Below are 27,143 nucleotides of genomic sequence, written 5' to 3' on the forward strand. Positions count from 1 at the left end.
AGGTGAAAGCCACTTATTGGCTTTGATGAGTGACAATTAGCTTTGTTGGGAAGCCCCACTTGTAGGCCAGCTTGTTGTCCTGGAGGACCTTGGTGACTGGTCCAAATTCCCTTCGCCTTTGATTTGTTGGACATAATCATCACCTTTATGCCAAAAATAATTACTATTCATAGCCATCTCGAGTCCTTCCAATATGTACTCTATTTATTCCTGCTTTAGATCTTTTCAAACCATGTTTCTGTACAATATTTGTATATAGTGAGTTTACATCTATCGTTATTAGAAAATCTTCATCCACCTCCTGTATATTCCTCAATTCTGAAATCAATTGTTTACTGTCCCTCAAAAGGGATTTTCCTTTGCAAACCAGTGGTTGCAGATATTTGTCCAAATATTCCCCCAGCCTTGCAAATTAATCCCACTAATAATTGGCCTTCCCGGGGGCTTCTCCTGATTTTTATGGATTTTTGGAACATAATGTATAACTGGGGTTTTTGTTGCCTCAGGTATGAAATACTTAGCCTCTTTTTTATTCAGGATGCCCTTTTCTTTCCCTTTATGTACAAACATCTTCAGTTTCTTTTCATATTTTTTCTTTGGATTATGCTTTAATTTCTTATAAGTCCCCTGCTTACTTAGCAGATTTTGCAAATTTTTCCTCATAATCAGTTTTGTTTAAAATACCTAAACCTCCTCCTTTATCCGCAGGACGAATGACTACCTATTTTCTCTTTTCTATGTTCTTGAATGTCTTTCAGATGTTCTTCAGTTTAGTTCTACTAGCTTTAAGCTTTTTTACATCTTCCTCCACCATTTTTTGAAAACCTCAAGGCTCTCATTCCCTGGGTTTTTTGGGTTAAATTTGGAGTTGTTCCTCGGGTTAGTATGTTTATATAGTATTTGAGTTGATGCCTATTGTGCTTTTAAGGGTGAAGAATTTTTTCATGTTTAGTTTTCTAATAAACTTTTAAAAGTCTATATAAACTTCAAATTTATCGAGATCCTTATCTGGGGCATTACAGGGTTGTGGAAAAGGAGCATCCACTGGGACTGGCCTCTGGGTAGGAACTCCACAGGCTGAATCACTTCTCGTGTTAGCAGAATCCAACTTCTTTTTCTGCCACTTAAATCTGATTACTATTATAATCCTCTACATCTCTTAAATATTTCTTCTTTTTTCCCCTTTTGGTCCTGATCCTCTTTTTCTATGATTTTCTCCAAGTTATCAGATTTGGTCTTATATTCATCCAAATTCATATATGGTGATAGTTTGCCTTTTAACCTCCCTGGCGGTATGATTCTTTCGGATTTTAGGTGCTGAAAGCGGTACCATTATTTTGCTTGCAATTCTTGAGAATGAGCAGCCCAAACCAACTATTTACTAATGATTTCTTTTTACCGTGTGTTCTTCTTTATAACATCCCGAGTATGATAAAGTTTGAAACACAAAATCCTAAATTATAATATATAAATAACTATAAAATAATAATATAATAATAACACTTTTTTTTTCCAAAAAATAACACTTTTTATTCAATAAATGATAGTAAATCATGTAATCAAAAACACTGACATTTTTTTTTGTCAAACAAGGATGCAATATATATTTTTTTTCCCCAAAAAGGATGCAATATTACTCGTCATACTGCTTCAATAAATGTCCCAGGTGTGGAAAATTTTGAAACAGGGTACAGCGCAAAGTCCAACATCACAGTCTGGACAGTAGTACCGCGTTTCCTTTCTTATTTTCCGCCCGGTGTCGTCGTGCTTGGAACAGCACACCACACACATTCTTGTGGGTGCAGTCTTCTTCTCCGTTGGCGGAATGAGGTCCATAAAATGACGACCGGTCAGTAGTTCGGGGTTCACGACACCAGCAGCACGGCGTCCGGATCGACTTACAGTTGGTGTCTGGTGCCTGAGAAAAATCAGCTCCGCAATTTTCCACACAAAGTCGGCATGGATCACAGGCCGGTCACTTTTCTTTTTTAGCAGAATGAAGGCATTCCATAAACACTGCTCCAGGAGGTGTCTGAATATTTTTTTATAGTATTTTTTCTGCTGTTTCCACATTGCTGGATAGAAAGTCATGGCCTGGTCAGCTCTGTCCACACCTCCCATGGTGTTATTATAATCCAGGGCCAGTTGCGGTTTCAGCACATCTTTTCCCCCTTTTGTATGGACCATGACAGTGGCGGTGTTATAGATGGTGCTCATCAGGCAGACATCTTTTTTGTCGTGCCATCTAAGTGCCAACATTTTGCCTTTCTGCCAGGCAACTAACTCTCCCGGGTTTAAGTTTTTTGTTGGCAAAGCTGGGGGGCATGTCACGCCGGTTTGCTCTGACGGTCCCATACGCATCCGTCTTATGCTGTAGGAGGAACTCAAACAGTTCTGGGGACGTATCAAAATTGTCTGTAGTGACACAATACCCCTGATCCAGCAGAGGCTCAATCAGCGTCAGAACAGAAGCAGTTGCCATCCCATAGCTGCTGAACCTTGGGTTGAACTTGGTTCCTCTTCCGGTATATAGGACCGAGTTCCAAATATAGCCAGAGCTGGATTCACACAGCATAAAAGATTTGATTCCAAAGCGTGCTCGCTTGGACGCAATATATTGGATCCAGCTAAGTCTCCCTTTATATGCCATAAGACTTTCGTCTATGCAAATGTCTCTTTCTGGAACATAAGACCGCTGCAAATTTTTTAAAATTAATTGGTAAATGTCCCAGATCTTTTTCAGCTTCGGAGCCGGATGAGAAGTCTCATCAAAATCCTCATTATTGGCAAAGTGCAAATATCGCATAATAAGGGAAAATTTGTACTCTGACATAATGGTTCCAAAAAAAGGAGTGGCCAATAATTTGTTTGTGGTCCAATACCACTTCTGCAGGGGTTTCCCCACCACTCCCTGCAGAATAATAAGGCCCAGGAATCTCCAGATATCCTCACTGGTAACGGGTTCCCACATCCTGCTCCTGGAAAACCGTTGATGTGCTGCGGCTTGTTGTTCCTGGTACCGGTTGGTCTCCACAACAATTTTTTCGATGACCTCATCAGTCAAAAAAAGTTGCAGATACGCCAAGGGGTTATCCTCCTCAACATCGACTTTGAGACCAGGCGTTCCGGTAAACGGGAACCTTGGGGGCGCTACGTGCTCCGTACCGCAGTCGATCACGCACCAAGTACGCACATCGCTTGGCACATCATCATCACTAAACTCACTTTCAGCGTCGGATGACGAGCTTCCCCATGAATCGCTGTCACTCCACTCTGCGTGCGATTTGGGATCGCTGTCGATATCGCCCAGCAGGTCATGCACCGCTTTGGATGTTGCGGCGCGCTTGTTTGAGGCCATGGTCGCTCTGCAATGATCCAGAAACAGTGTATGGGAATAATGCAGGAAGTGCAATGGAGAAAGCACTGGGGGCAATCAAAGGTCACTATTATATTTTGGGAAAGTAATCCAATAGGATTACAGTGTATCAGTGTGTTTTGGTGTTATACTTTTTGAATTTGCCGCCGGTTCCACCCCCCAGCGGACGTCACGTCGCCGGAGACGGAAGCCGGGGCTGACAGACGATCGAGAGGAAGATCCGCCGCCGCACACCACCGAGATACATCGCTGGATCCCGGAGAAAAGGTAAGTGAAACCTCCACCAGGATCCAGCGATCTTCCTAGCGCTACCCCGAGTGTGACTCGGGGTTACCGCTTTTGGCTCTAAAATCTTACCCCGAGTCACACTCGGGAATACCGCTAGGAAGGTTAAGTCAGAGATCTCCTCATCTAACTTATTGAGCTTACGTCTTTTGCGAGAAATCAAAAATCTCAAAGAAACGTCAAAATATTTAAACCATTCTATAAGTTGTATCTCATCATCCTGGGGATTATTGTTACTATAGTTCTGCTCTAAGCTTTGAATAAAAAAAAAGGAAGAAGCCTACTGGTTGACATGCACAGCTCAAGATTCTGCCTGCTCCAGTCTTAGTAAATTCTCCTCCAAGGGTGTCTGTGTGAGCATTATGGCTACCTCCATTTGGAAAATATTCCCTCAAATACTTTCCTACCACAGTATGCTTATAAACGGTGGATTGGTGGACTGTTAATCACCCACCGCCATTTATGAATGCCCTTGTATGACTTTTGCATCCATCAATGGCTGTAAACAGTCGCCATTAGACGGCTTATTTCACAGACCCAGTGTACTAAATCAAACTGGGCAGCTTGATAAAACATTATTGCTGTGATAACCAATCACAGCAATAAAATACCACTCTTTTCATTGTTACTCCCTCCCTTTCCTCCTATAACACAGGAAAAATAGGGATCCTTGTAATCAATGAATGGGAAATGAATGAAAAAATCAGCAGGAGCAGCTGATCAATTCATTCACTTTCACTGACTTTAATATTGTTTTGTTAACTCTTTCACCTTTCCCCCCTTTCTTAAAGCGGAGTTCCGGGCCACAAAAAAATTTTTCAATGAAAATACCCCCGGGACAGTCAGGGCTAGTACATTCCACAATGGATAGCCTCTGATCTGTCCCAGTTTGCACTTACCTTCTAGGTAAGAAATACTTACCTTGAAAATTCCTTCTCCAGCGCTGCCATCTTAGATGTGGGCAGCTGAAGCCAGCGCGTCCTCTTCTGCGTCCTCTTCCATGTCCTCTTCTCCCAGAATGCGCCTGCACCGGCCCCGCTCGTCACTTTTGGTTTGCGCGCGTCATCCCTCCACAGCTTTTGGGCATGCCCAGAAGCTGTTTAGCAGGGAATGAGGTGCCGCACCAGAAGTGACGAGCGGGGCCAGTTCAGGCGCATTGATTCCTGAGAGCGATGACGTTCAGCTCCCAGGAATCAATGCAAAGAGGAAGTGACGACGCGGGCCACGGCCGCAGAGGGAGGAAGTGGAAGAAAGGTGAGTATATTTTTCTGCAATAACAAGGTAAGTAAAAAAAAAAAAAATCGTAATTATCCATTTCTTTTTCAGGTGACTAGAAGCAAGCGGATGGCCCAAAATCGACTATGTCGATTTTGTGGCCGGAACTACGCTTTAACTCTGTCTCTGATTGTGACCTTTATATTATTCATTTGCCTCCCTTGTTCTGCACATCTGCACATTAACCCCTTCATCACCATCTTCCCACTGTTAATGTGATTTGTACATTAACCCCTTCACCACTTAATCTTTCTATGTATGACCTGATATGCACCAATACCTTGCTTCATATTTTAACTCTCTAAGTACAGCATGTTTCTTTATTTCCCCAATAAAAAAAAAGTTGGTAAAATGTATCACCTTTGCATCTTTTTCCTTTTTATAGTAAACAAACCCAGTTGTTATTAAATACTACCAAAATAAAGCTCTATCTGTCTTAAAACCATTTTAAAATTCTTTTGACTAGAGTGTTGGATGACCGAGTAAATGTCAGTCAAACTTCACAGCATTGAGAACTAAAAACTAGCCTTGTAATGAAGTGGGAATACAGGCTGAGATTCAAGTAGTTAAAGTTTTTGTTTGTAACTTTATGGACTTGTTACTTTCAAGTGTAAGGCCCCTTTCATAGGATCAGACTGATCAGGTCTGCCTATCCGTTTTTAAGGTGGACCTGATTGGGCCCCGCATTGACTTCTATGGGAAGGGAGATGTCATGTACTGACACCGGCTGACACCTACCTTGCATCCAATCCAACAAGATCCTCTGAAAACAGATGGATGGCGATATGTTTGCCATCCATTGGGCGGGTTGGATCAGATGGGATCAGAAAAAATGTACAAGCTGTCCATTTTCATCCGATCTCCCCATAGAGGAGAGCGGGACTCTGACAGGTCCGTCTCTGCACAGTGAGTGGACACAGACCTTTCATCCACCTTCTCAGCGGGGATCAACAAAGCGATCCCTGCTGATCAAAGGGAATCTGCCCAAATAGATCCGCTCAGTGTAAAAGGGGCCTAATGTGATTTTTCTTTATTGTTTCAAACACTTTGGATTTGTTGAGTCATTTTGTTGAATTCATTAGGCATTAAATGCTAGATTCCACTGAAATACCTTATAATAATATGTATGCAGTAACGCACTACAATGAATACAATGTATAACATAATATTCCCTAAGATACTGAGGGGCAACATGCAAACAAAAAGATCCAGTAATGTACCGTTCCAAAGCAGGCTCATTTTCACCTTTTCATCCTCCAGCATACAAATAAAAACTTTAACAGACTGTAAACATCTAAAAATAAAGCAGGAGAAAACATCAATTTCTTTGAACATTATGATTACCCTGTGCCATATGCAGGCGTAGAAAATAACATGTGTTAGCAAGAAAATAGTGTGCTAACCATCAGTCCTGTCTGTTGTTTGCCACTGTTCTTGGATTAGAGCCAGCGCAAAGATAAGATTATAGAGAGAGAGATGCTGCAGAATGACTGCAGATGAGGAAAGAGCTCCGTGCTGCTTTCTTTTCATTTCCTTTCAGAGGTCAGAGGGTGACACTACTTGTACTCCCATTTGGTATGGTTTCTAAGCTTCACGTAGCTCAGAGTTTCTCACTTGCATTGATTTCCATCCCCCTACTTATTGTTTGTGCATCATGTTTGCATTGGGAATCTTCTCTCCTTGTTAACAATGTTATCCCCCTCTGCTCTTCCAGGTTAAATTGTCTCTCCTACTTCAGTTTTCTGTACAGACATATTAATTTGCTTAGATCTCTCCGGACACTTTGATCTCCAACACCCTAATAAAACCTGACATAGTAGAACCTGCTAGTCAATGAGACTAGAGCAAATGGGGTGGGGGCTCTAACCTTCAACTACTCTTCAAAGGCAGCACAGAGATTCGATCTATTATTGGATGTCTAAGTTGGTTTGTTTGCATTATTTATGTCTTAACTCCTATTAATGAACTAAAAAGATGAATTAAAGAACAGAGATACTCTGCTTAGAAATTGGACTTAGTAGCTTTCTATGGTAAAAGTTACTTTCTTTACTGCTAAGCTTTTTAAAAGTTAACCCGACCTGGCCTAAAATGTTTAGTACTGAAAGCTTGTGGTGTCCTTAAATATCTGTGTTAGTTTTCAAACTGTTGCATCCTTATGGAGCCTCAAGAATGTACATGGAACCCAAGTTGAGGCAAAGCCTCTACTGCCCACAGTAGTTGCAGTATTTGACAGAAGAATGATGGAGGAAAGGGGTGAGGGTTGTTATCCTGGTCCTGAGATTTAAAGGAGCCAAAGTACTTAGCATTAGATCTGAAGACCACTTTAAACCATAGTTGGGGGAAAAATGCAGGGAGGGAGCGCCAAACAATTGTATTCTCAAATTGATGAATACACACTTTTAAACAGTTTTTCTTTTGTATTATCACATGATTATAGTATAATAGTATTATAGTATAGTATTATTGTGTTATTATATGGATATCATCACAGAGAAGTAAAAAGTGAATGGTTTGACGTTTATATAGATTGTACTTTGTACAGTCTTTTGGGATAATTTATGAGAAGCTAAACGTTTGGAATAATTTGAAGACTTAATGAAGACATTTGAGTCGTATGTATGTAAGGTCTCTGCACTTCAACGCTGTTGTTCTCTCGGAAACAGCAAAATGTGAGATTTAGTGTGGAGTAATTTAGCACATCAGAGCTGGCCATGACAGTGCATAGCATCTTGGGATTAAAGTGATTGTAAAGTCTCATTTTAAAAAAAATAAAATAAAAAATAACAAACATGTTAATACTTACCTGCCCTGTGAAGTGGTTTTGCAAAGGGCAGCCTGGATCCTCCTCTTTTCGGGTCCCTCTTTGCTGCTACTAGCACCTCCCTTCAGTCCAGTGCCCCCACAGCAAGCAGCTTGCTATGGGGGCACCCGAGCCGAGCTGCAGCTTTGTGTTTCCATTCAGACATGGAGCTGCCATTCGGCCCTTCCCCCTCTCTCTCCTGATTGGGTGACTGACTTTGATTTACAGCCATGGGAGCCAATGGCAAATCAGGAGGAAGAGTCTCGGACAGCCGAGGGATTCGTGGACATCGCTGGACAGAGATAGGGTTCAGATAAGTATGAGGGGGTGCTGGGGGGCTGCTACGCACAGAAGGCTTTTAATCTTAATGCATAGAATGCATTAAGTTAAAAAGCCTTCTGCCTTTACAACTCTTTTAAGTAATTTTGCTGTCTTGATGCCAGGTCTGCCAGTTTGCCAGGTCTCTGTTAATAATAGGAATATCCCTTATTTTTATTAAACTTCTGTCACCTCTTTCCCCATTTTATGTTATTTCACAAGCCCCATATCACTGAAATAAAGGACTCTTTACATATTTTTATTCTTCTTTTAAGATAATGTTTAGTAATTTTGTATATGTTTTCTTTATATAGCGCGTTCAAGACAATTAAAAAAAATAAAAGAATATATATATAATCTACTCTTTGATTACGAGGATTCCTCCGCAGCTCCCCCCCCCCCCCTCTAAATCATTTTCATTACTTATGTACAGTGTCTTACATATATTGCAGACTGTTTGAATGCAATCCAACTACTCCAGATTTCACAGAAACTAGCATAGATGTCCCGATGTGAATGTGTTAACTCTTCTATTAATCTGGTTCTATTTATTCCTCTGAACCATTCTGTCATAGTTGACTTTTTATTTGATTTCCAACATGATTTATTATTGTAAACTATTTAAAATTAATAAAAAAGATTCAAAACAAAAACATATAAATATTTAAAATTGAAAATAATATGTACCCAAAATCATTATAGTTCCCTGCATGTTATAAGCCAAAGATGACAACTGCATCTCTTCTTTTAAAGCACAATTCCTTCTGCTGAGAACTTACACACAAGGTAATTGCTGCCAATAGGGTGAAATCTGACGATTCCTGATGAAGATGAGGGTTGAAGCCTTTCCAAGCATAAAAACATATATAGGGTCTGCTGACTAACTACTGTGTGTACAGAGGTTGTAACTGCACACACATTGTAAGCTTCCTAGGCTAGGGGTATCTGCACCCATGCACTAGTGATACATAAACCAGACCCTCACTAAATTCTTACACTACTAAAAGTATTAGGTCATGTGTTGATGGACTTCTATTTACTTCAAATTACATAAAGTCTATAGGAATGCAAAACCCACTTGAAGCAGGTCAAATGCAGATCATAAGGAGGCCAAATGCAGGTCAAATTCACTTGTAAATGAACTCTAAAAAATCTCAGAGGCTTCACAAACTGATGTCAAATTGATGCCATGGGCACAAGTCCAAGACCTGTTGACACAGCCCTTAGTGTTTCAGAGTTTCCACTAGCTATAGTTTCAGTTTGGTGATGTTAAGGTGCATGCTTGGGGTTTTCCCATGTTTTTTTCATTTTGTATTAAGAAGCTAAAATACTAGGTAGACACCAAAGTTAGCGTTCTAGTATCAACTCAAGGTCACAGAAATTATTGCATCTCCTGCAGACAGTAAATAACTTACTAGCAGCATACCTAGGGAAAAGTATTTTACAGCTCAACCTTCTAAGCCCCTGGGCCCCATTGCAAAAGCATATGCTGCCATGTTATTAATAAATATCTACCACTAAGGTCTAAGCTGAAAACTGAATTTTATAAAAATCGAACTACCAAGTTCATTTCTTTGAAAGCTCTTAGGTATGTGTTTGAAAGGTCATGTCCTACATTATGCAGACACAAGTAATAATGTTGCTGCAAGTGTTTTTCTGTATTAATAAAGCAAAATTCCTGCAAAGCTATTTGTTTCTATTGGCAAATGTAAAAAAAAAGCTGTAAGTATCTTAGAACCAAAGATTATCTTTTGAGCTCGGAGATTAACACTACTTCAAAGCCAGGGTATTTGAAGGACACAAATTCAAAGAAAATTGCCCAATTTAAAGATCCACTATTTCGTATATCACATCATGAAATCATGCAGTGTACATAACAGTCGATGATAAGCACCTTCTAAGTCTCCAAGCATAATTGATTTAATATTCTCTAGCTCCTTATAGTGAAACAAATGGTTCTCTTAATACCTCCAGGGTTTTTTCTCCTTTACTTCAGAAAGGAATAAAAATACCAGTCAGAAAGGATTGATATTAAATCCAAATAATAATAATCATTATCATAATAATAATGCATTAGGATAACCTCAATTTACTGGCATCAATATATTATATAATACAAATATAAATACCATTAAATACATTTGCATAAAGTAAAAAAATACATGCATACATACATGCAAGCAACCATAAAAATAAACCTTTAACCACTCTGCAACCGCTCACAGTAATACTACTGCGGCAGAGTGGCTCGTTCCCGTCCAGCCACGTAGTATTAACGTGACTGGACTCCTCCCCTTCTGGGCGGCGCTTGCGCGCCGCCGGAGGCTCGCTCCCGCTGTTTTCATTCACAGCGGGAGTCGGACCAGGGGAGGAGCAGCGGCGATCGCCGCTGCTCTTACCCGATCGTCGGGGATCGAGTCTGGAGATCCGCCCGCTGTGTGTAAACACAGCGGGCGGATCTCCATAGTGACAGGGAGTGACAGATCGGACTGTTCAGCATAGCTGGACATCCGATCTGTCCATGAATCACACAGTCACCTCCCCCCCTACACGTCAGTAAGCACCAGGCATACATTAACCCCTCCCTCTCCAATAAAATTAACCCCTTCCCTGCCAGTGTCATTTTTACAGTAACAGTGCATATATATAGCACTGATTACTGCAGTAATGTCACTGGTACCCCCAAAAGTGTCAAAAATGTCAGTCAGGGGTCCGGTCTGTCCGCCGCAATGTCGCAGTCCCGCAAAAAAAATCGCAGATCGCCGCCATTACGCGTTAAAAAAAAAACACCAAAAATGACAGAAATCTTTCCCTTTGTTAGTAAACGCAATAACTTTTGCGCAAACCAATCAAAATACGCTTATTGCGATTTTTTTTACCAAACATATGTAGCATAAAACAAATTGGCCAAAAACTTTTAAAAAAATTGGTTTTTACATCTTTTTTGGGGGGAATTTCATATAAAAAAATGTGAAAAATATTGTTATTTTTTCAAAATAAACGCTCTTTTTTTGTTTATAGCGCAAAAAGTAAAAATCGCACAGGTGATCAAATACCACCAAAAGAAAGCTCTGTTTGTGGGAAAAAAGGACGTAAATTTCGTTTGGGTACGGCGTCGCACGACCGCGCAATTATCAGTTGAAGTCGCACAGCGCCGAATCGCAAAAAGTGGCCTGGACGGCAGACAGCAAAATCCTCCGGTTGTAAAGTGGTTAAGGATAAAAAAATTAGAAATCAAAATTGAGAGAAACGGCTAGTGACTGGATTAAACACTTTCAGACTCCACTGCATATTAGCTATTTGGCCTTAGAGTGGCAAGATAGCATCTGGCTTAGTAACAGAATGATTTAAATAGATTTTTTTTTTTTTTTTATGGACAGCAATGTCTAACCTTTTCATAAGTCACAGAAAGATTTCTCAGTCTAAAACTGGCCCAAGTTGGAGATAAAATCAAGCAAAAGTTTTCTTTTCCCGAATGATTTGATTTTCTAATGATTAATGTGCTTGTTTCAATGATGGATTTTCACTTCATGATTGGAAAAAAAAAACAATGGTCATGTTGAAAATTTTCTTCAAATCAAACAAATTTCTATATATAAGAAGGTCACTCAATCGAAAAAAAAAATATCATTACAAGTATAATGAGCACAAGCCTGTCGAAAGTTTACCCTTGAACGAAAAGAACAATAATTCCCAAACAAAATATGTGATATGGTTTCTGAGCTGTGCATTTGTGGTAGAAGTTATAAGGGCTTCTTTCTAATTGCACAAACAGAAGCTGAAAGTAGATCAAAATCAATTAAACTTTGTTTGTTTTTCTAACATATTAAAGTTTCTGCTCAGCATTAAAGTGATAAGGCTGCATTCCTTCGCTAAAAATATCAAGAACTATGGGGCCTTAAAGTGTCATTAAACCCACATAATGAAAAAACTATCAATAAATGCTGTATTACATGCTGTTCATACACACTCAGTCACTATGGGGTTGATTTACTAAAACTGGAGAGCGCAAAATCTGGTGCATGGTAACCAATCAGCTTCCAATTTTTTTTGTTGTCAAAGCTTAGTTGAACAAGCTTAAGTTAGAAGCTGTGCCAGATTTTGCACTCTCCAGTTTTAGTAAATCAACCCCTATGAGATTCCTTTTCTGTATTCTGCAAAAACCTGGTTGATCCTGCTGTTCTCTATCTCCCCCTTTTGATCATGTCCCCAATGCAGTTGGGAATTTTGCAGAGCATTGGTGGCAACTAGTGCCTATGCTTTGTTTTCAGTGAGTTTAAATGCTCAGTTCCTCTCTATCACATCTCAGCAGCCCATGTGACTATAGAGTAACACATGTGGGTGTATACACTGTGTAAAATGACAACTCCCACCCTCCCTCCTCCTTCATACTTACTAACCAGTTAAACACAATGGAGGTGGGATATTACATCTTGATTGATGGAGGCTTCCCCTCCCTATTATTCTAAGACACAGGCTAGAGGGGCAAGACATAGCCTGTGACTGGCAGAAATCCACCCACACCAAGTTATTGCCAAAAAATAATAAAGATTTACTTTCATATTCTGTATATATTTCTATGACAATTTAAGAAAAGTTTTTTGGTATTATTTATTTTTATGCTGTATCCCAAAGGCTGTTGATTTTATTTTGACCGTGTGACTAGCAGCAGAGGATTATAATCTCCTTCTGCCTATGTTTCACTGCAGACAGGCTGGGAAAGAACTGAGTCATGTGACAGCTCATATCGATTAGGAAAAAGGTACTTAGGATTTTCTAAATAAAATACTGTAATTACAGTACCATCGTCCATATACAGAAGAGGATAGGAAAATGTAAATTAAACAGTGTGTGTTCAGGATCACTTTAAGTGAGCAGTGGTGGTGCAAATGTGAAGTCACACCCCTGGTCTACTTTCCAAAGTAATGGTTTATGCTCTTTTTACTTTCAGTAGAATTTTTTTTGTTTTAAAGATATATTTGCAATTGTCTTGCTAATTGAAACATTTTTCTTTTTTGGATAGAATAGGGAAGAATGACCCTTGTCATTTTTTATTGCTGCCTGTCATCCTCTCCATTTGTGCTGGTGACTCTGATACTGAGAGTGGTTTTAACGGCTCCCTGCTCATCCCTAACTATAATATAAAAACGTTTTGATTTAGATCTCAGCTAAATACCCATATAGCAATTGCTACACAAGCTATATTGTTATTTAATGTTATTAAAAATTAAAATTCCTTTTCAATTTGCAGCACAGTATTTTTCTGTAAATTGCAATGTAATATGGCAACCTGGAGGCATTCTGTACACAATTGGCGTACAGAACTTTTCCAGAAATGCAATTTTCTGCTTTTGTAATTGGCTGACAGAAGTCTGCACTAAGATACAAGTCAAATGTTAGGCATCCTTTGCAATAGGAATTATTATTTTGACTAAATATTCCCTAAGGGTAATTCCTTTTATTAGGGAAGCAGACAGTGCAACTTTCCCCATAGGAAGTATCAGCTGATTAAGACTGAACACATGCACTGCCATTCAGAATTCCAAGGACATAATAGAACTGTCACGTAACCGGGTAGGTAAGTCTGACTTGCAGAGAAAGTCCTCTCATACAGCTCTGGCTCAAGGGCCACTGATGGTGAAAGAGTAACCTCTAGAGCACAGTGAGCGCCTATTATCAGTCTAGTAGTCTGCACAGGTAGTGGATGATGATTCACAAAAGGGAAGCAAGGAGCAGCTGACAACAAGGAGATGAGGCAGCAGGCAGATGTAACAGCAGGACAGCTGGATGCAGGCAGACTGGTTTGGGGCTTGGCTGGTGACATACTGTGGATACACAGCAGGAAGCAGGAACCCAAAGATGATGAGCTGGACTGAAGGAGCTGAAGCAGGCTGTAAGAACTGGTTGCAGGGTCAGATGAGCCGTGTTCCTTCCCTCCTTGTTCTTTGCTGGCGTGTCCTTTCTATCAGTGCGGGGTGCCAGCTGGACCGGCTGCATGTGCAGTGGATCCCCACAAGACTCGTTGTATCTAAGGCAGGAGTACTGGACTGTCATCCACGGCTTCAGGGATTTCCTCCACTTTGATAGATGGTGACTGTGGCAACCCCGGAGAGGCAGTTAGGAACACACTTGATGAGCCTGTTGGTTTTCCATCGCTTGTGAGTTGTGATTCATTTTTAGTTTATCTTAATAAAATTGTGTTACACTAGAGCGGATGTGTGCTCTCTTTTGCTTATTTTTGTGGTTTAGATGTGTTCCTACCACCTGGTGGAATTTGCAGAGAGCTGTGGCAACCAGTTTTCCTTGAGACTGTCAGACTTTGTGAACCTTATTACCAGGCAATGCTGGTAACTTTTAGGTGTGTACAAAAAGGAAAGATCAGCCGGAAAACATTGGATAAAAGAATTAGGGGAAGAAGGAGCTATTAAGGGCTGATTAGTGCATTCAAGTATATGTAAGCCTTTACCTTGTAAAACACACCATTCAGGTTAGTATAAATATGCAAGGCAAGAAGTTTGTGTCTATACATAAAACAAATTTTAAATACTTTTTTTTGGAAGTGATCACATGATCTCTGTGCTTAGCTGCATAGGGAGGTGGGGGTGGAGACTGCTTGTGACAATGGGGGGCATGGCAGCAGCAGCTTAAACTGAGCACAGGTACAGTCCTGTGTAAAATGCAGAGACAGAAATACAGAGTAAAGAGTTTGAGGAGAGTGGGGGGTGGGGGAAAGATATCAGCAGGAGGCAGAGAAATAGAACTAACTACATGGACCTATAAAGTAAAGATCTGTGCAGAGGACATGTCACCAGAAGTCTGAGTACTGGAGTACGGGCAGACTGTGCTTCCAATCACAACACAAAGGAAGCAATGCAAAGAGATTAAGATACCTTTAAATACACTTAATAGAAACACAAATCTGAAATAAGAAATATTAGGGAAAACATAAACTTTAAGGGTTATTAAGCAGTTAAATAGGAACTCTTTTCTATTTTTAAATAATTTTATTTTCTTGTCAGGTTGCTTTAACTGACATCATATTCAGATCGAAGTTCATCCCTTTGATCTGCAGATGAGTGAAACCGAGTACATACAAGAGTAACAATGTTACTTTGCATCTCTCTAGCACATGTCTGAACAGAGTTCATAAATACTGTGTCAGATGGTCCAGTTTTTGACAGCAGCGAGTATTATGTGTGCTGTATTTATAGAGAAACTCCAGACGGGTAGCATTGTCAGAAAGTGTGTTAGTAAGTAGGATTCATTGAAGCACAAAGCACAAAGCACAAGCACAAAGCTGCCAACCCCAGGTGCTTATGTGCATGGTAAGCATCAGAAATTCCATGAACACTCCAGTGCCTCAAGAAGCTCTACTCTACTTGCTTCAAACAAAGCTAGGTGCAGCTAGATCTGGATAGGTTGTCAGATTGACTCTAAAAAGTCATCTAAATTAGCTTCTTGAATCTAGAGGTGTCCATCTGTCCCTAATCGCAGGTAGTCACTCCTTAGTTACTTCTAAACACTTCTAAGAGCCCTCCGCTCTATATGTGCAGCCATGTCCCTCTCCCTCTCATTCGCTGAAGAAGTCCCGCTCAGGGATGCAACAAGTACGGAGGGGGAGGGGCTGGTGACGTCACCCGCCATCCATCGTGATCGGTGTCTTATTTTGTCAAGTGATTCTAGTGCACTGTGCTCAGTGCCTTCTCAGGTAAATTTATATGCATGTCTACTAATAAAGCATTATTAAGGGATAAAGCACTATGTCCAGACCTCTTGTCTTTTATGGTCTTGGGGAATTTCTGTGGACTGGAGTCTACCTGCCCTAATATTCTAAGGAAGCGGTCTGGTGCCATATAGAGAGTCCCCTGGATAAGGACCTGTGGTCCTATTTTATGTACCATTTTTGTGCATGAACACACTTCTTCACATTGGGACGTTCTATATATATATATATATATATATATATATATATATATATATATATATATATATATATATATATATATTGTGACAGGAAGTCAGGTAAATCGGTGGGTGTTGTCAAAGACGGGAGATACATTTCTGCCTTGTTTAGACAATTCACCAATTACTATCAGATGTCGGCTGCGGAGGTAGCCAGAAAGGTTTGAGGACGTTGGAAAGCTTCAGCTATTCAGAATGAGGCAATTAAGGCCTCTATAAGTTATCCAGAGGATGACTACTGATTGCTGCATCCTGAGGCGTTGTGCGTTAAGGAGAGCGGTGAGCTGGGAAAGACTTCTGAAGGTGAGGTGGTAGACTTTTTCTGTGTGAAAAGAAAAACAAATATACTATTGGTTTTTCTGCTGTAGGACCAGCAGTGTCTGCCCAGCAGTAGGTTATGACAGACTCCAAAGGTAGGTTCCTGTGTTGTGAAGGTAGACGCCCCAAGTGGCCAGGGTTTATTTTATGTTTTGTTTGATTTATGCTGTTTGGATGCTTGCACTTGTTTCCAGCAAATTGGAAGAATAAACCATAGACTCTTGTTTTCAACCACTCCTCGGCTGTCTCTCTGTGTAACGAACCTACCCAGGGGGTCACCCACACCCGCTACCGAGCCAACCTCTTACAATATATATATATATATATATATATATATATATATATATATATATATATATATATATATATATATGTTTATTTGGTTATTAGCACTGCACTATTTATTGTTTATTTGTATTACTTGGGATTTTGATATATTGACCCTTGGTGCATAGCAGATTTCATTATTATTGTTCAGGTGCGCTGATTTTAATATTTTTTATAGGCAGCTACACATTGCTTTGTACAGGCCTTTTAGCTGTGGCTATCCACATTCACTTAGACTCCTGAAAAACAGGATATACTACACATGCCCTGAATACTTTCATAATGTTTATTTGGGCATGTGTGCTACATCCATTGTCCACAACTTTTTAAGCAGTGACCAATGTGGAATCAAAAAAAGAGTGTGTTATGGACAACAATAAATTCTCTACATTTGGAAGGATAAAGATTCTCAAAGTCCCCACACACTACATTTAAGCCTCATTCACATGACCAAGTCGACATTGGTAGTATCTTGTGAAAAACTCCATCCAGGGGTCTAAGTGAATGTGGATAGCAACAGCTAAAAGGCCTGTACAAAGCAACGTGTAGCTGCCTGTGGTTAGAAGTAACTAAGGAGTGACTACCTGCGATTAGGGACAGGTGAACACCTCTAGATGCAGGAAGCTCATTTAGATGATTTTTTAGAGTCAATCTGAAAACTCATCCAGATCTAGCTGCACCCAGCTTTGTTTAAAGCAAGAAGAGTAGAGCTTCTTGAGGCACTGGAGCGTTCATGGAATTTCTGATGCTTACCATGAACATAAGCACCTGGGGTTGGCAGCTAATGAAGCTGTTTTCAGTGTCTGCCTGAAGGGTGATTGCTTTGTGCTTCAATAAATCCTACATACTAACACACAGAATTTTACTCCACAGAGACTGAAGTGATATTTCTTTTGTATAATGTGTTGGGTCAAGTAAATGTTTTTTTTTGTAAACCACCTAATTATATTAACCACTTGATCTCCGGAAGATTTAGCCCCCTTCATGACCAGGCCATTTTTTGTGATATGGCACTGCGTTACTTTAACTGACAATTGCACAGTCATACAACACTGTACCCAAATAAAATATTTGTCATTTTTCCCCACAAATAGAGCTTTAATTTGGTGGTATTTGCTCACCCCTGTGGTTTTTATTATTTGTGCTATAAACAAAAAAAATACTGACAATTTGGAAAAAAACAATATTTTTTACTTTCTGCCATAAAGCATATACAATAAAATAATAATAATAAAAAAAAACGAATTTATTCATGAATTTAGGCCAATAGATATTCTGCTACATATTTTTGGTAAAAAAAAAAGTGTATATTGATTGGCTTGTGCAAAAGTTATAGCGTCAACAAACTGTGGGATATTTTTATTTAATTTTTTTTACTACTAATGGCAGGCGATCAGTGACTTATAGGGGGATTATGATTTTGCAGTGGACATTTGGACACTAACTGACACTTTTGACACTTTTTGGGGACCAGTGAAACTAATTCAGTGATCAGTGCTAAAAATATGCACTGTCACCAGGGCTGCTGTTAGAAATCGCGGGGCCCCGTACAGACTACCTGGCAGGGCCCCCCAAGAAAATATTAAAGATATATTTAGCTAAAATTACAACAAAAGGGTGGTCCCCCCCATCAGCGGCCCTGACTGTCACTGTACTAATGACACTGGCTGGGAAGGGGTTAACATCAGGGGCAATCAAAGGGTTAACTATGCGCCTAGCCTATGTTTTGCTACAGTGTGGGAGGTGCTTTTACTAGGGGAAGAAATGGATCCTTGTCCCTGCTTTGCAGAGACACAAGCTCCACGCCTTCCCTTCTGTTAGAATGATCATCTGCCTTGTTTACATAGGCATACTTTCATTCTGCCTGTCTGCAGGATGATCTGTGGGTGTCGGCAAGACATCGAGTCCATGGTACCCACTGACCAGGATCCTGTGCACAGCTGCTGCCCTGTAGCAGTAAAACTGCTATAGGGCAGTTAGCAAGTAATTAATTCTATATTATTATGCAGTCTTATATTAATGAAGAAGGAAATGGCATATTAATGTTAATTGTTTGGTAATGCAGGCTTATGTATTCAATTACTATGAACTATGAACAATGAATGAACTTGATAATATTAATAGTATTCGTTTTAGAGTGTTATGTATGAAATAAATAAGACTAACTTTACAAGCCACGTAACTTTGAATATAAAAGATATTGCAGAGTCACTAAGACTTAAATGATTGTGTCATTTAGTGGAAACATTTAGATCATGGATCCTGGATAGTTCTTGAAAAACATGGCGCCAAACTTCTGGGGAGAAATTTAGATGAAGGCATTATCAGAAGGAGTTTTGTGATCTCTGTGATCATCTCTGATGTTAGGTTCGCTTTAAGTGTTATGTTCCTTGAGAAAATATGTTGGTGCAGTCTGTAAGAACAAAATATGAACAGAATATAAAGTTGATGATTTCTTTCCTAGGTTTGACAAAGGCTTATTTTCTTCGAGCTAAGGCTAACGCTGAAGTATGGAATGAAGTTGAAGCAAAAAAAGATTTTGAGAAAGTCATAGAACTTGACCCAACAATGACACGTCAAGTCAAGAAAGAGATAACGAAGTTGGAGGTGAGGATGGAAGAAAAGGAGGAGGAAGATAAACTGAAATACAAAAATCTATTTTCTTAGGATATTAGTGGTATCAGAAATGAAATGGTATTTATAAATTTTGAATTAAGCAATTACATCAGGGAGTGACATCATATATATCATACTCATCTAATTGCAACTGAAAATCTTCTATGCAACTAAAATTGATTTGGAAATTCAATATAATGTGGATTTTTACTTACAGTATTTTGGTAGTTCTGAATGCAAGCTGAAGAAGACTTATATCAACTGACATCAAATTGCTTTTAACTGTGACCCAAAACGTCAGTTTTTAAAAAAGTGGCCCAAGAACAGCTGGCGTAGGCAAAGATATCTTGAGGTGTTTCTAGAGGTGTAGGCAAAGATATCTTGATCTTTTACAAAAAACTTCTGGACAAATAGTTACTTAGATAAGTGTATATACCAGTGCAAAAATCAATAGTTTTATGTGATCCAGTGCAACCATTTGCCTTTCAACAGTTGGTAGTTGCATTATAATTGTCTTGGGTTAAGGGAGAGGATCTCAGCCAATGGTAGACTTGCTCAGGAGCTAGTATAGGAGGTACACCTAAAATTAAAAGAAACTTTAAAGAGTAGTTTTCGGTTTCAGCATATATTTAACCTGGCAGAAATACATTGGAAATAAAATACAGATCAAATTCTAAAATAAGAAAAAGACATGCAGCGCATCACAAGAAATCCCAGATTAGAAAAATGGAATCAGTGGAAACAGTAAAGTCCAATCAAGGGTAAAGTCCAAAAGTGAGCAGAATTCCTCCAGTATATTAGGGTCCACTCCAAACAGGATAATCCAAACAGATTGCCATCCACCACACCCAGTGAGATAGGAACAGCACTCCCCCAAGTAATGAACTTACCAGAATGCTGGCAAATTACTGCACAACAAGCCCACCTCTTAGAGGGCTATATTGTTGGACAATCCTTAGATTAACAGCAGCTTGTATCCATATGAAAAATACAAAATAGGGAGAACCATAGCGTAATATTTATTCAAAAGGAAGAAAATAGTTTCATACAGACTTAGTCAAGGGACAGACTTTGTCATGGGAAATACATTGGAGTTGGTATGTTTAATCCTTCAACAGATATTATCCTTCAACAGATATTATAAAAAAGTCTGAAAAAAAGCATGATGTTGAGATGAACATTTACTTAAATGTGCAAGCTATCAGCCCTAGAGACAGGACTAGCACATCCAGGACAACTTTACAAAACCCAACTACTATATATGAATACACGTTAAAATAATGTTTAGAAACCCAAACAGAGAGTTAAAAGTAAAATGAAAATGTAAATTAAAGCCTTGAAATAGGTATAGGGAACACAACCTACCTGTTCATTTTTCCGTTTTTCATCATGGTTTTGCTGTACTGCACCAGTTCACCCAACTAATGCTTGATGGGGAGCTGGTGATCTAAAAACCTTATTTGTGATACAGGAGAGATATCTATAATTACATGCACTGAATACAATTGTATATTTAAAAATAAATGTCAGTTCTAACAAGTTCCAACCAACAATTATATAAAAACTTGAACCAGAAGTTGGAATGTGATTGGTGAGTGACACTGTATTTGAGGTTTATAGAGAACAACTAACATAACACATATATACAAACATACACTCCTGGTGAACTTATGAGCAGTGCTAGGGCTACTCGTGACAGTGGGTTACATCCCAGGTTAAGGTAAACTAAATGCATTTTGTAACTTAAGCAGATCAGCATTGTTTGTTGGATGACATTAGTGGTTAACTCATTGCTTACGCTAGTTCTGTAATTTGCACTTTTTTTTGTCTCACAAAGAAAAGCAACATTTTCACAGGAAAATACAGTACCATGACCATGTGTAGGCAAAAAAAAACAAAAACAAATGCAATGTGTGCATACTATCCGCATGCATATCAACAAAATATTTGATCCCTGTGTGAATCTTACTGTTGTTTGTGTGCTATGCATACTGCTCTATATTGTGGAACTCACCACAATTGCAAACAAACAGTTAAAAACCATCAACAGAAAAACAAATGGAATGAATCAGAAGCCCTTGGGTCAGGTGATTGTACGCCACCATTCCTCCTTGCATTGTCTTTAAGAAGCTCAGAGAGCTCATGGGATAGACAATGCTCCATGCAACACAAAATGAATAATCAGTAGAAATGTCATTACGTTTGCACACAAATTGTTTTGTTACATTTTTATTAATAAAAGAGTACCAGCTTTTGTTTCATTTTTTAAAATACATTTATTTAAGATATTGAGAATCAGACCGATCATATAAATAAAATACATTTAATTCATTTTACCATATTTATGTGTACTTTACCTTTGAGAACAAATCAAACTGTTCACCTTTAAAGGAAACCTGTAGTGATATAAATACAGAGTTTGGAACTGTGGACTAGATGACACTGGATTCCTCAAAAATGTTCTTATTATCACCAATAGTTTGGACATTGCATGGGTGTAAACCTCTGAATACCACAAGGGCATCCATGGTCCCCCTGGGTTGTGACTGAACAAAACAAATCTGGTAATGAAGCTCTACACTGTGATATTAAAGTCCAGAAACATGTCTATTGCAAATTTAGATGTTTCTATACAGAATGACATACACACATACAGAATGTGAGGATATAATAACTAATATCTTTCTTTTGACAGCCAACACTTTATTGCTATCTTTCAAACTCAGCTTCTGTCCAAACTAATGATTGAGAACCATTTAAAGTGATTCCCAATCATGTGATTACAATGGCAGCTTTCACAGTACATGCAAAGTGAAGACTGCAGTGAGAAAATGTTGGTTTTAGCTGCTGTAGAAGGCTGCATGCCTCTAATTAGAACTGCAATTGACTGATACAAAAGTACATAATAAAAAAATTAAAAAAGTGAAAACGTTACAAAATGTTAAAAAAGGAAAACTCCTGTGTGTATACAGTAGATATATTTTTGCCGCAATTTTGACTGGGACTTGAAGCAATGCCTATGTCTATGGGCCTCAAAATGCATTAAAATCGGCCCAAAGTAGTGCAGGGATTACTTTGAAATCATAGGACAGCATTAATTATACATACTGACATGGAACATGCTTGGTGTATTAATAATAATAGATAAAAATTCAGCGCAACTGTATAAAATAATATAATAGAAAGCTGCTATGCACTAAAGGATCAATAAACCAAAAGTCCCAATAACAAATATATAACAAAAAGTGCAGCGCTATCAAATATGGATTATGAAGAAGATATCGAGGAGAGCAGTCCACAGGTGAAAATTATGGTGAAGCATGCACAAGATATAAACATTCAGTGCTCTTCAATGTGCTGGTAATCCTCCACCCAGTCTCATTAGCCTCTCACCTCACACTTAGCCCCTGTGTCACCAGACGGGCTAGTAAGACAAACTTTCTCCAAGGATATCACCAATATAGATCAAATCAGTATTCCTCTTCATCAGAAGATAAGGCTCACAGGTAACAGATCACAGGTCCATAAAGCGGGTCACAGGTCCATAGGAAAACAAAGGTCCGGACATAGTGCATTACCGCAATAAATTACTTTATTGAACATAGCATAAAATCATAAAAATTACCTTGTAAAGCACTATACAAGTGCATGTGATGAGCAGATTGTATTACACACAGCGGTCTCGACCGCAATGGATGGCGGGTGACGTCACCGGCCCCTCCCCCTTCGCACGCGTTACGTCCCACTGCACGGGACTTCCTCAGCTATTGGTAAGGGAGAAGGACAGGGCTACTTATAGTCACTCATAGCCATCAGACCCGGAAGTGCAACCAAGAGAACACCTCAGACAGGAAGTGAACACCTCACACAGGAAGTGAACCCCTCACACAGGAAGTGAACCCTTCACACAGGAAGTGAACCCTTCACACAGGAAGTGAACCCTTCACACAGGAAGTGAACCCTTCACACAGGAAGGGATACTCTGTTGCCCCGGGGACAGCCAAATAAACAATAAAGACGCCAGGACTCTAAATGCAAGCTACAAAGCAGATATACAGGAATCAACTGGCGGTGATCACCTTCTATGAGCACATATAAACATATTAAAATAATGGCTAATTGCATATACATAACTGATCAGACCTGCTGAATCAGATATAATATTTTAAAATTTTAAAAGCGAATTACTTTTATAAAATAGGATTTCATGGGCTGATCTCAACTGAATAGTTTTAGAAACACAACCCAGAATCTGCGGGAAAAAAGGGGCCAGGACCTCAAAACCAGCCATCCTTGGTGTATTATACAGTATTAAGAATACCAAAGAAACTGTATATACACAAAAGAAACTTACATGTGCTTTTAACCTGAAGGGTGTTTCAGACATTAGGACAATTCCAAACGTGAAGAGAATGGAAGGAAAGGGGAGAGGCGGGGGGGGGGGGGAGAAGGGGTCAGGACACGTATCCCATCATTCTCAGCATCATACCCGGTTCATCATTATATACTGTATATCCAATTAATAGTCACAGGGGGAGGTCCAAGGCGACCACACATTGTCGTATTTCCATGCGCACCCTCTGTTCGAGAGCAATAATTCTAGGCCCATTATTCAGGTTTGCTCTAAACTGATGACCTGTTGTGGCTGCTTTTAAGACATTGCTTATGAAAAGTATAGGGAACCAGAGTTTGTCTCTGTCTCACAGGCACACGCAATTTTAAGGCTTGACATGTTGGGTATCTATTTACTCGGCACAACCTGATCTATTACATTTTACCAAAATAGTTGGGTAATATATTGCTTTTATACCATATATATATATTATATGCCATGTAGTTAACTTTATTGTGTTTTTTTAAATACATTTGTGTTTCATAAATGTTGCGCTAATATTGTGTAACATAAAAAAAATTAGAACTACCACCATTTAATTCTCAAGGGTGTCTGCTTTCAGAAAATATGAGTTTTGGAGTTTTTACCTAATCTCCAGACCCAAAATGATTTTCTAATAAGGTTCAAAAAAATGCAAAAATTACTCTGGCAGCAAATGGGCATAATACAGTATATGTACTGTAAGGCCTAAGGAATATCTATTTGGCCCTTCCACATGAGGAGAACACCACTAGGAGTCAGCCTGCTCAACAGAAAATCTGTCTGCTGATCTCCACTGAGCAGAGTGGATGGCTGGTCCATGTCCTCTCCCCTTATGCAGAGCAAACACATACACAGCTCGCTTTCCTTTCCTCTATGGAGCAGTGGGTGTAAATGGACCACCTGTCTGTTTCTATCCGACTGCCATCTGATCTGTCAGATGGATGGGGGAAAGCATCCCCATCTGTCTGTTTTTAGAAGATTGGATTGGATTGGATGTCGGCCGGTGTAAACAGACACATATTCATTTACACCCACCACTCCATAGGGGGCAATGGTTATTCGATTGGGTCAGACTGAAAAACTGACAGGCAGCTGCGGCATTTTCATTAGGAAGGATGATCTCAGGTGTGTTTGGATCCTAGTCTGAACATGCCAGAGCCAGGGGCGGACTGGGCCGGGGGGAAGGGAGGCATTTTCCCCCCTGGGCTGCACTGATTTCCTGTACAACGCCCGCTGTGTTGCCAGCTCAGAACTGCGCATGTGCAGTATTGGATCTGGCCGAGTGTGGCTGAATAGGCTTGAACTCTTATCCCTCCATCCAGCAATACGAGTCAGGCAGGCAGGCAGCGATGTGTACTGTCACGGAGCTGACAGTCTGTGTTCCAGAGTGAGTTGCCCAGCCCCTCTCTTCTCCACACGAATGGCTGGTAGTGGATCTTCTCTCTCTTTGCCCGTCCACATTCCGTGCAGCCCCTGTGCTGTCTATGAAGAGAATGTGTGGGCGGGAACGTTTAAACCGAGCAGTCTACTCGGCAGCCAGAGCCTGAAAATGAAGTAAGTGAGCCACTCTTCCCTCCTTTCCTGCTATCCCTCCCCCACCCCCCCTCTCTGCAGCTAAACAGTTCTATTTCTTGCAGCCTGTGCAGTAACTTGCCCCATGTGCTGAGTGTGCTCACACTTGTATGCTGCAGTTTGGCTGCAGTGCTGGTAGTCTTCCTGCATGTTGCCCCTAGCCCCATAGACCTCTATTAGGTTGCACATTTTTACTGCATGCTCTTAAAGTGCACAAAAAGTCCCGTATTCTGCATCTTTGGTGCACTTTCAGAAAATGCAGCCAAAACGCACAACCTAGAAGAAGTCTAAAGGACTGCGGCTAAGGAAAAGTGCCAGTGCACCACTTACAGCAGGCACTGCCACTCCACTGAACAGTGATCCATGCTCAGGTCCCTTTTCAGAGGCATTTGGCAGGCAGTGAGGAGGTGATATCACATTTCCTCCCTGCCTGTTTTAACTTCCTCAATGCCAGGTAATGGCACAGTTCACTTTGAACTCCACCTTATTTTCATTACCCTTTGTAGGTATTAGATGTGCTCCCACCTCATTGTTTGCACTTCTTTTACCTAAAGAATGCTATGGAAATAAGATGGAGTTCAAAGTGAATTTCTACACCTAAGTGGAGCATCCCTTTTAGAAGATTTGAGGGTATTATTATACCCAGAGACTGGTGGACTTAAGCCACCACAGACAGATTTACATTTCTGCTGAACTGGCAGAATTTCAATCTATGTGCACACTGGTTGTACAGAATTCAATCAATTGACTTCAGTACAACCAGCTTGTCTTTATTTTTTGTCGATCACTGCTGGCTGCTATAGCTGCCAGCAGTGATCACTGTATTCTGATGGCTGGGAAACTTTCTTCACAGAGCACACCCCAACGCATGGCTCCTACGGAAGCTTGGTAAATCAAATGCCAGGCTTCCCTAGCCTTACACCTGTGCAGCTACGACCAAGTCTGGGCACAAGTCAGCACAGGCTCCTGGAAACAGAGGAGGGTGGCCAGTAAGAGGAGAGCTGGGCCATGACGTTACTTACTGTACGTCATATCCCTGCCACTCCTAAACCTACTCCACTGCAGCACCAGGCCTGCAATGCCCTTAATCTGGCTCTGGGGGGCCGGTGCACCTGCATGTGCTTTTCTCTCTACCCACAATTGACACAGGAGGAGCCTGCAGCCTGGGGAATCTGGTGGTCATGCCCAGGGAGACAGCAGGACTTGCGTGTTTAGCCTGCTGCGCTTACTGTGACTCTCGGCTACTCTGCTCGCTTGGCTTGCCCAGTGGTGTGGTGCTCACTCATCAGAGAAGGTCCAGACTCCACAAGTAGCCTTAGTGTGGTGGCAGTGATGGCACAGTCTTTTGCCTTCATCTTCCTGCAGTCTCTTTGATCTGTGTAATAGGAGTGGGGAAGGCTCAGGCTCTCTGCCTCAGTCTCTCTTGTGGCATTCATGCGGAGCAGTCTCTGAGAGATTGCTGCTGCTGAGAGATGCCCCCACAGAGAGTGACCGCTCCACTCTGCCCACACAGAGAGCGACCGCTCCACTCTGCCCCCACAGAGAGAGCGAGACTGCTCCACACTGCCTGCACAGAGAGACAGACTGCTCCACATTGTCTCCACAGAGAAACTGCAATGTGGAGCGGTCCCTCTCCCTGTGCTGGCAATGTGGAGCGGTCTCTCCCTCTCTCTCTCTGTGCAGACAATGTGGAGCTGTCTCTGTCTCTCTGTGCAGGCAATGTGGAGCAGTCTATCTGTCCAGGCAAGGTGGAACAGTCTCTCTATGTGCAGGCAAGGGGGAGCAGTCTCTCTCTGTGCAGGCAAGAGGGAGCAGTCTCTCTCTGTGCAGGCAAGGTGGAGCAGTTTCTCTCTGTGCAGGCAAGGTGGAGCAGTCTCTCTCTGTGCAGGCAAGGTGGAGCAGTATCTCTCTGTGCAGGC

General features: G+C 40.5%; 1 protein-coding gene across 1 annotated transcript in view; it reads left to right on the top strand.

Annotated features, from left to right (window-relative positions):
- The window catches only part of AIPL1 (AIP like 1 HSP90 co-chaperone), a 151,260-nt gene extending 131,740 nt beyond the window's left edge, over nt 1-19,520 (top strand). Inside the window, exon 6 of the mRNA XM_082245803.1 lies at nt 19,126-19,520. Within this exon, the coding sequence (XP_082101929.1) occupies nt 19,126-19,328 (203 nt within the window). The 3' untranslated portion in view covers nt 19,329-19,520. The remainder of the gene's footprint in view (nt 1-19,125) is intronic.
- Nucleotides 19,521-27,143: the final 7,623 nt, after the last annotated feature.

This window comes from Pelophylax lessonae (assembly GCF_965119305.1).
Source record: "Pelophylax lessonae genome assembly, chromosome: 2".
Taxonomy (NCBI): Eukaryota; Metazoa; Chordata; class Amphibia; order Anura; family Ranidae; genus Pelophylax; species Pelophylax lessonae.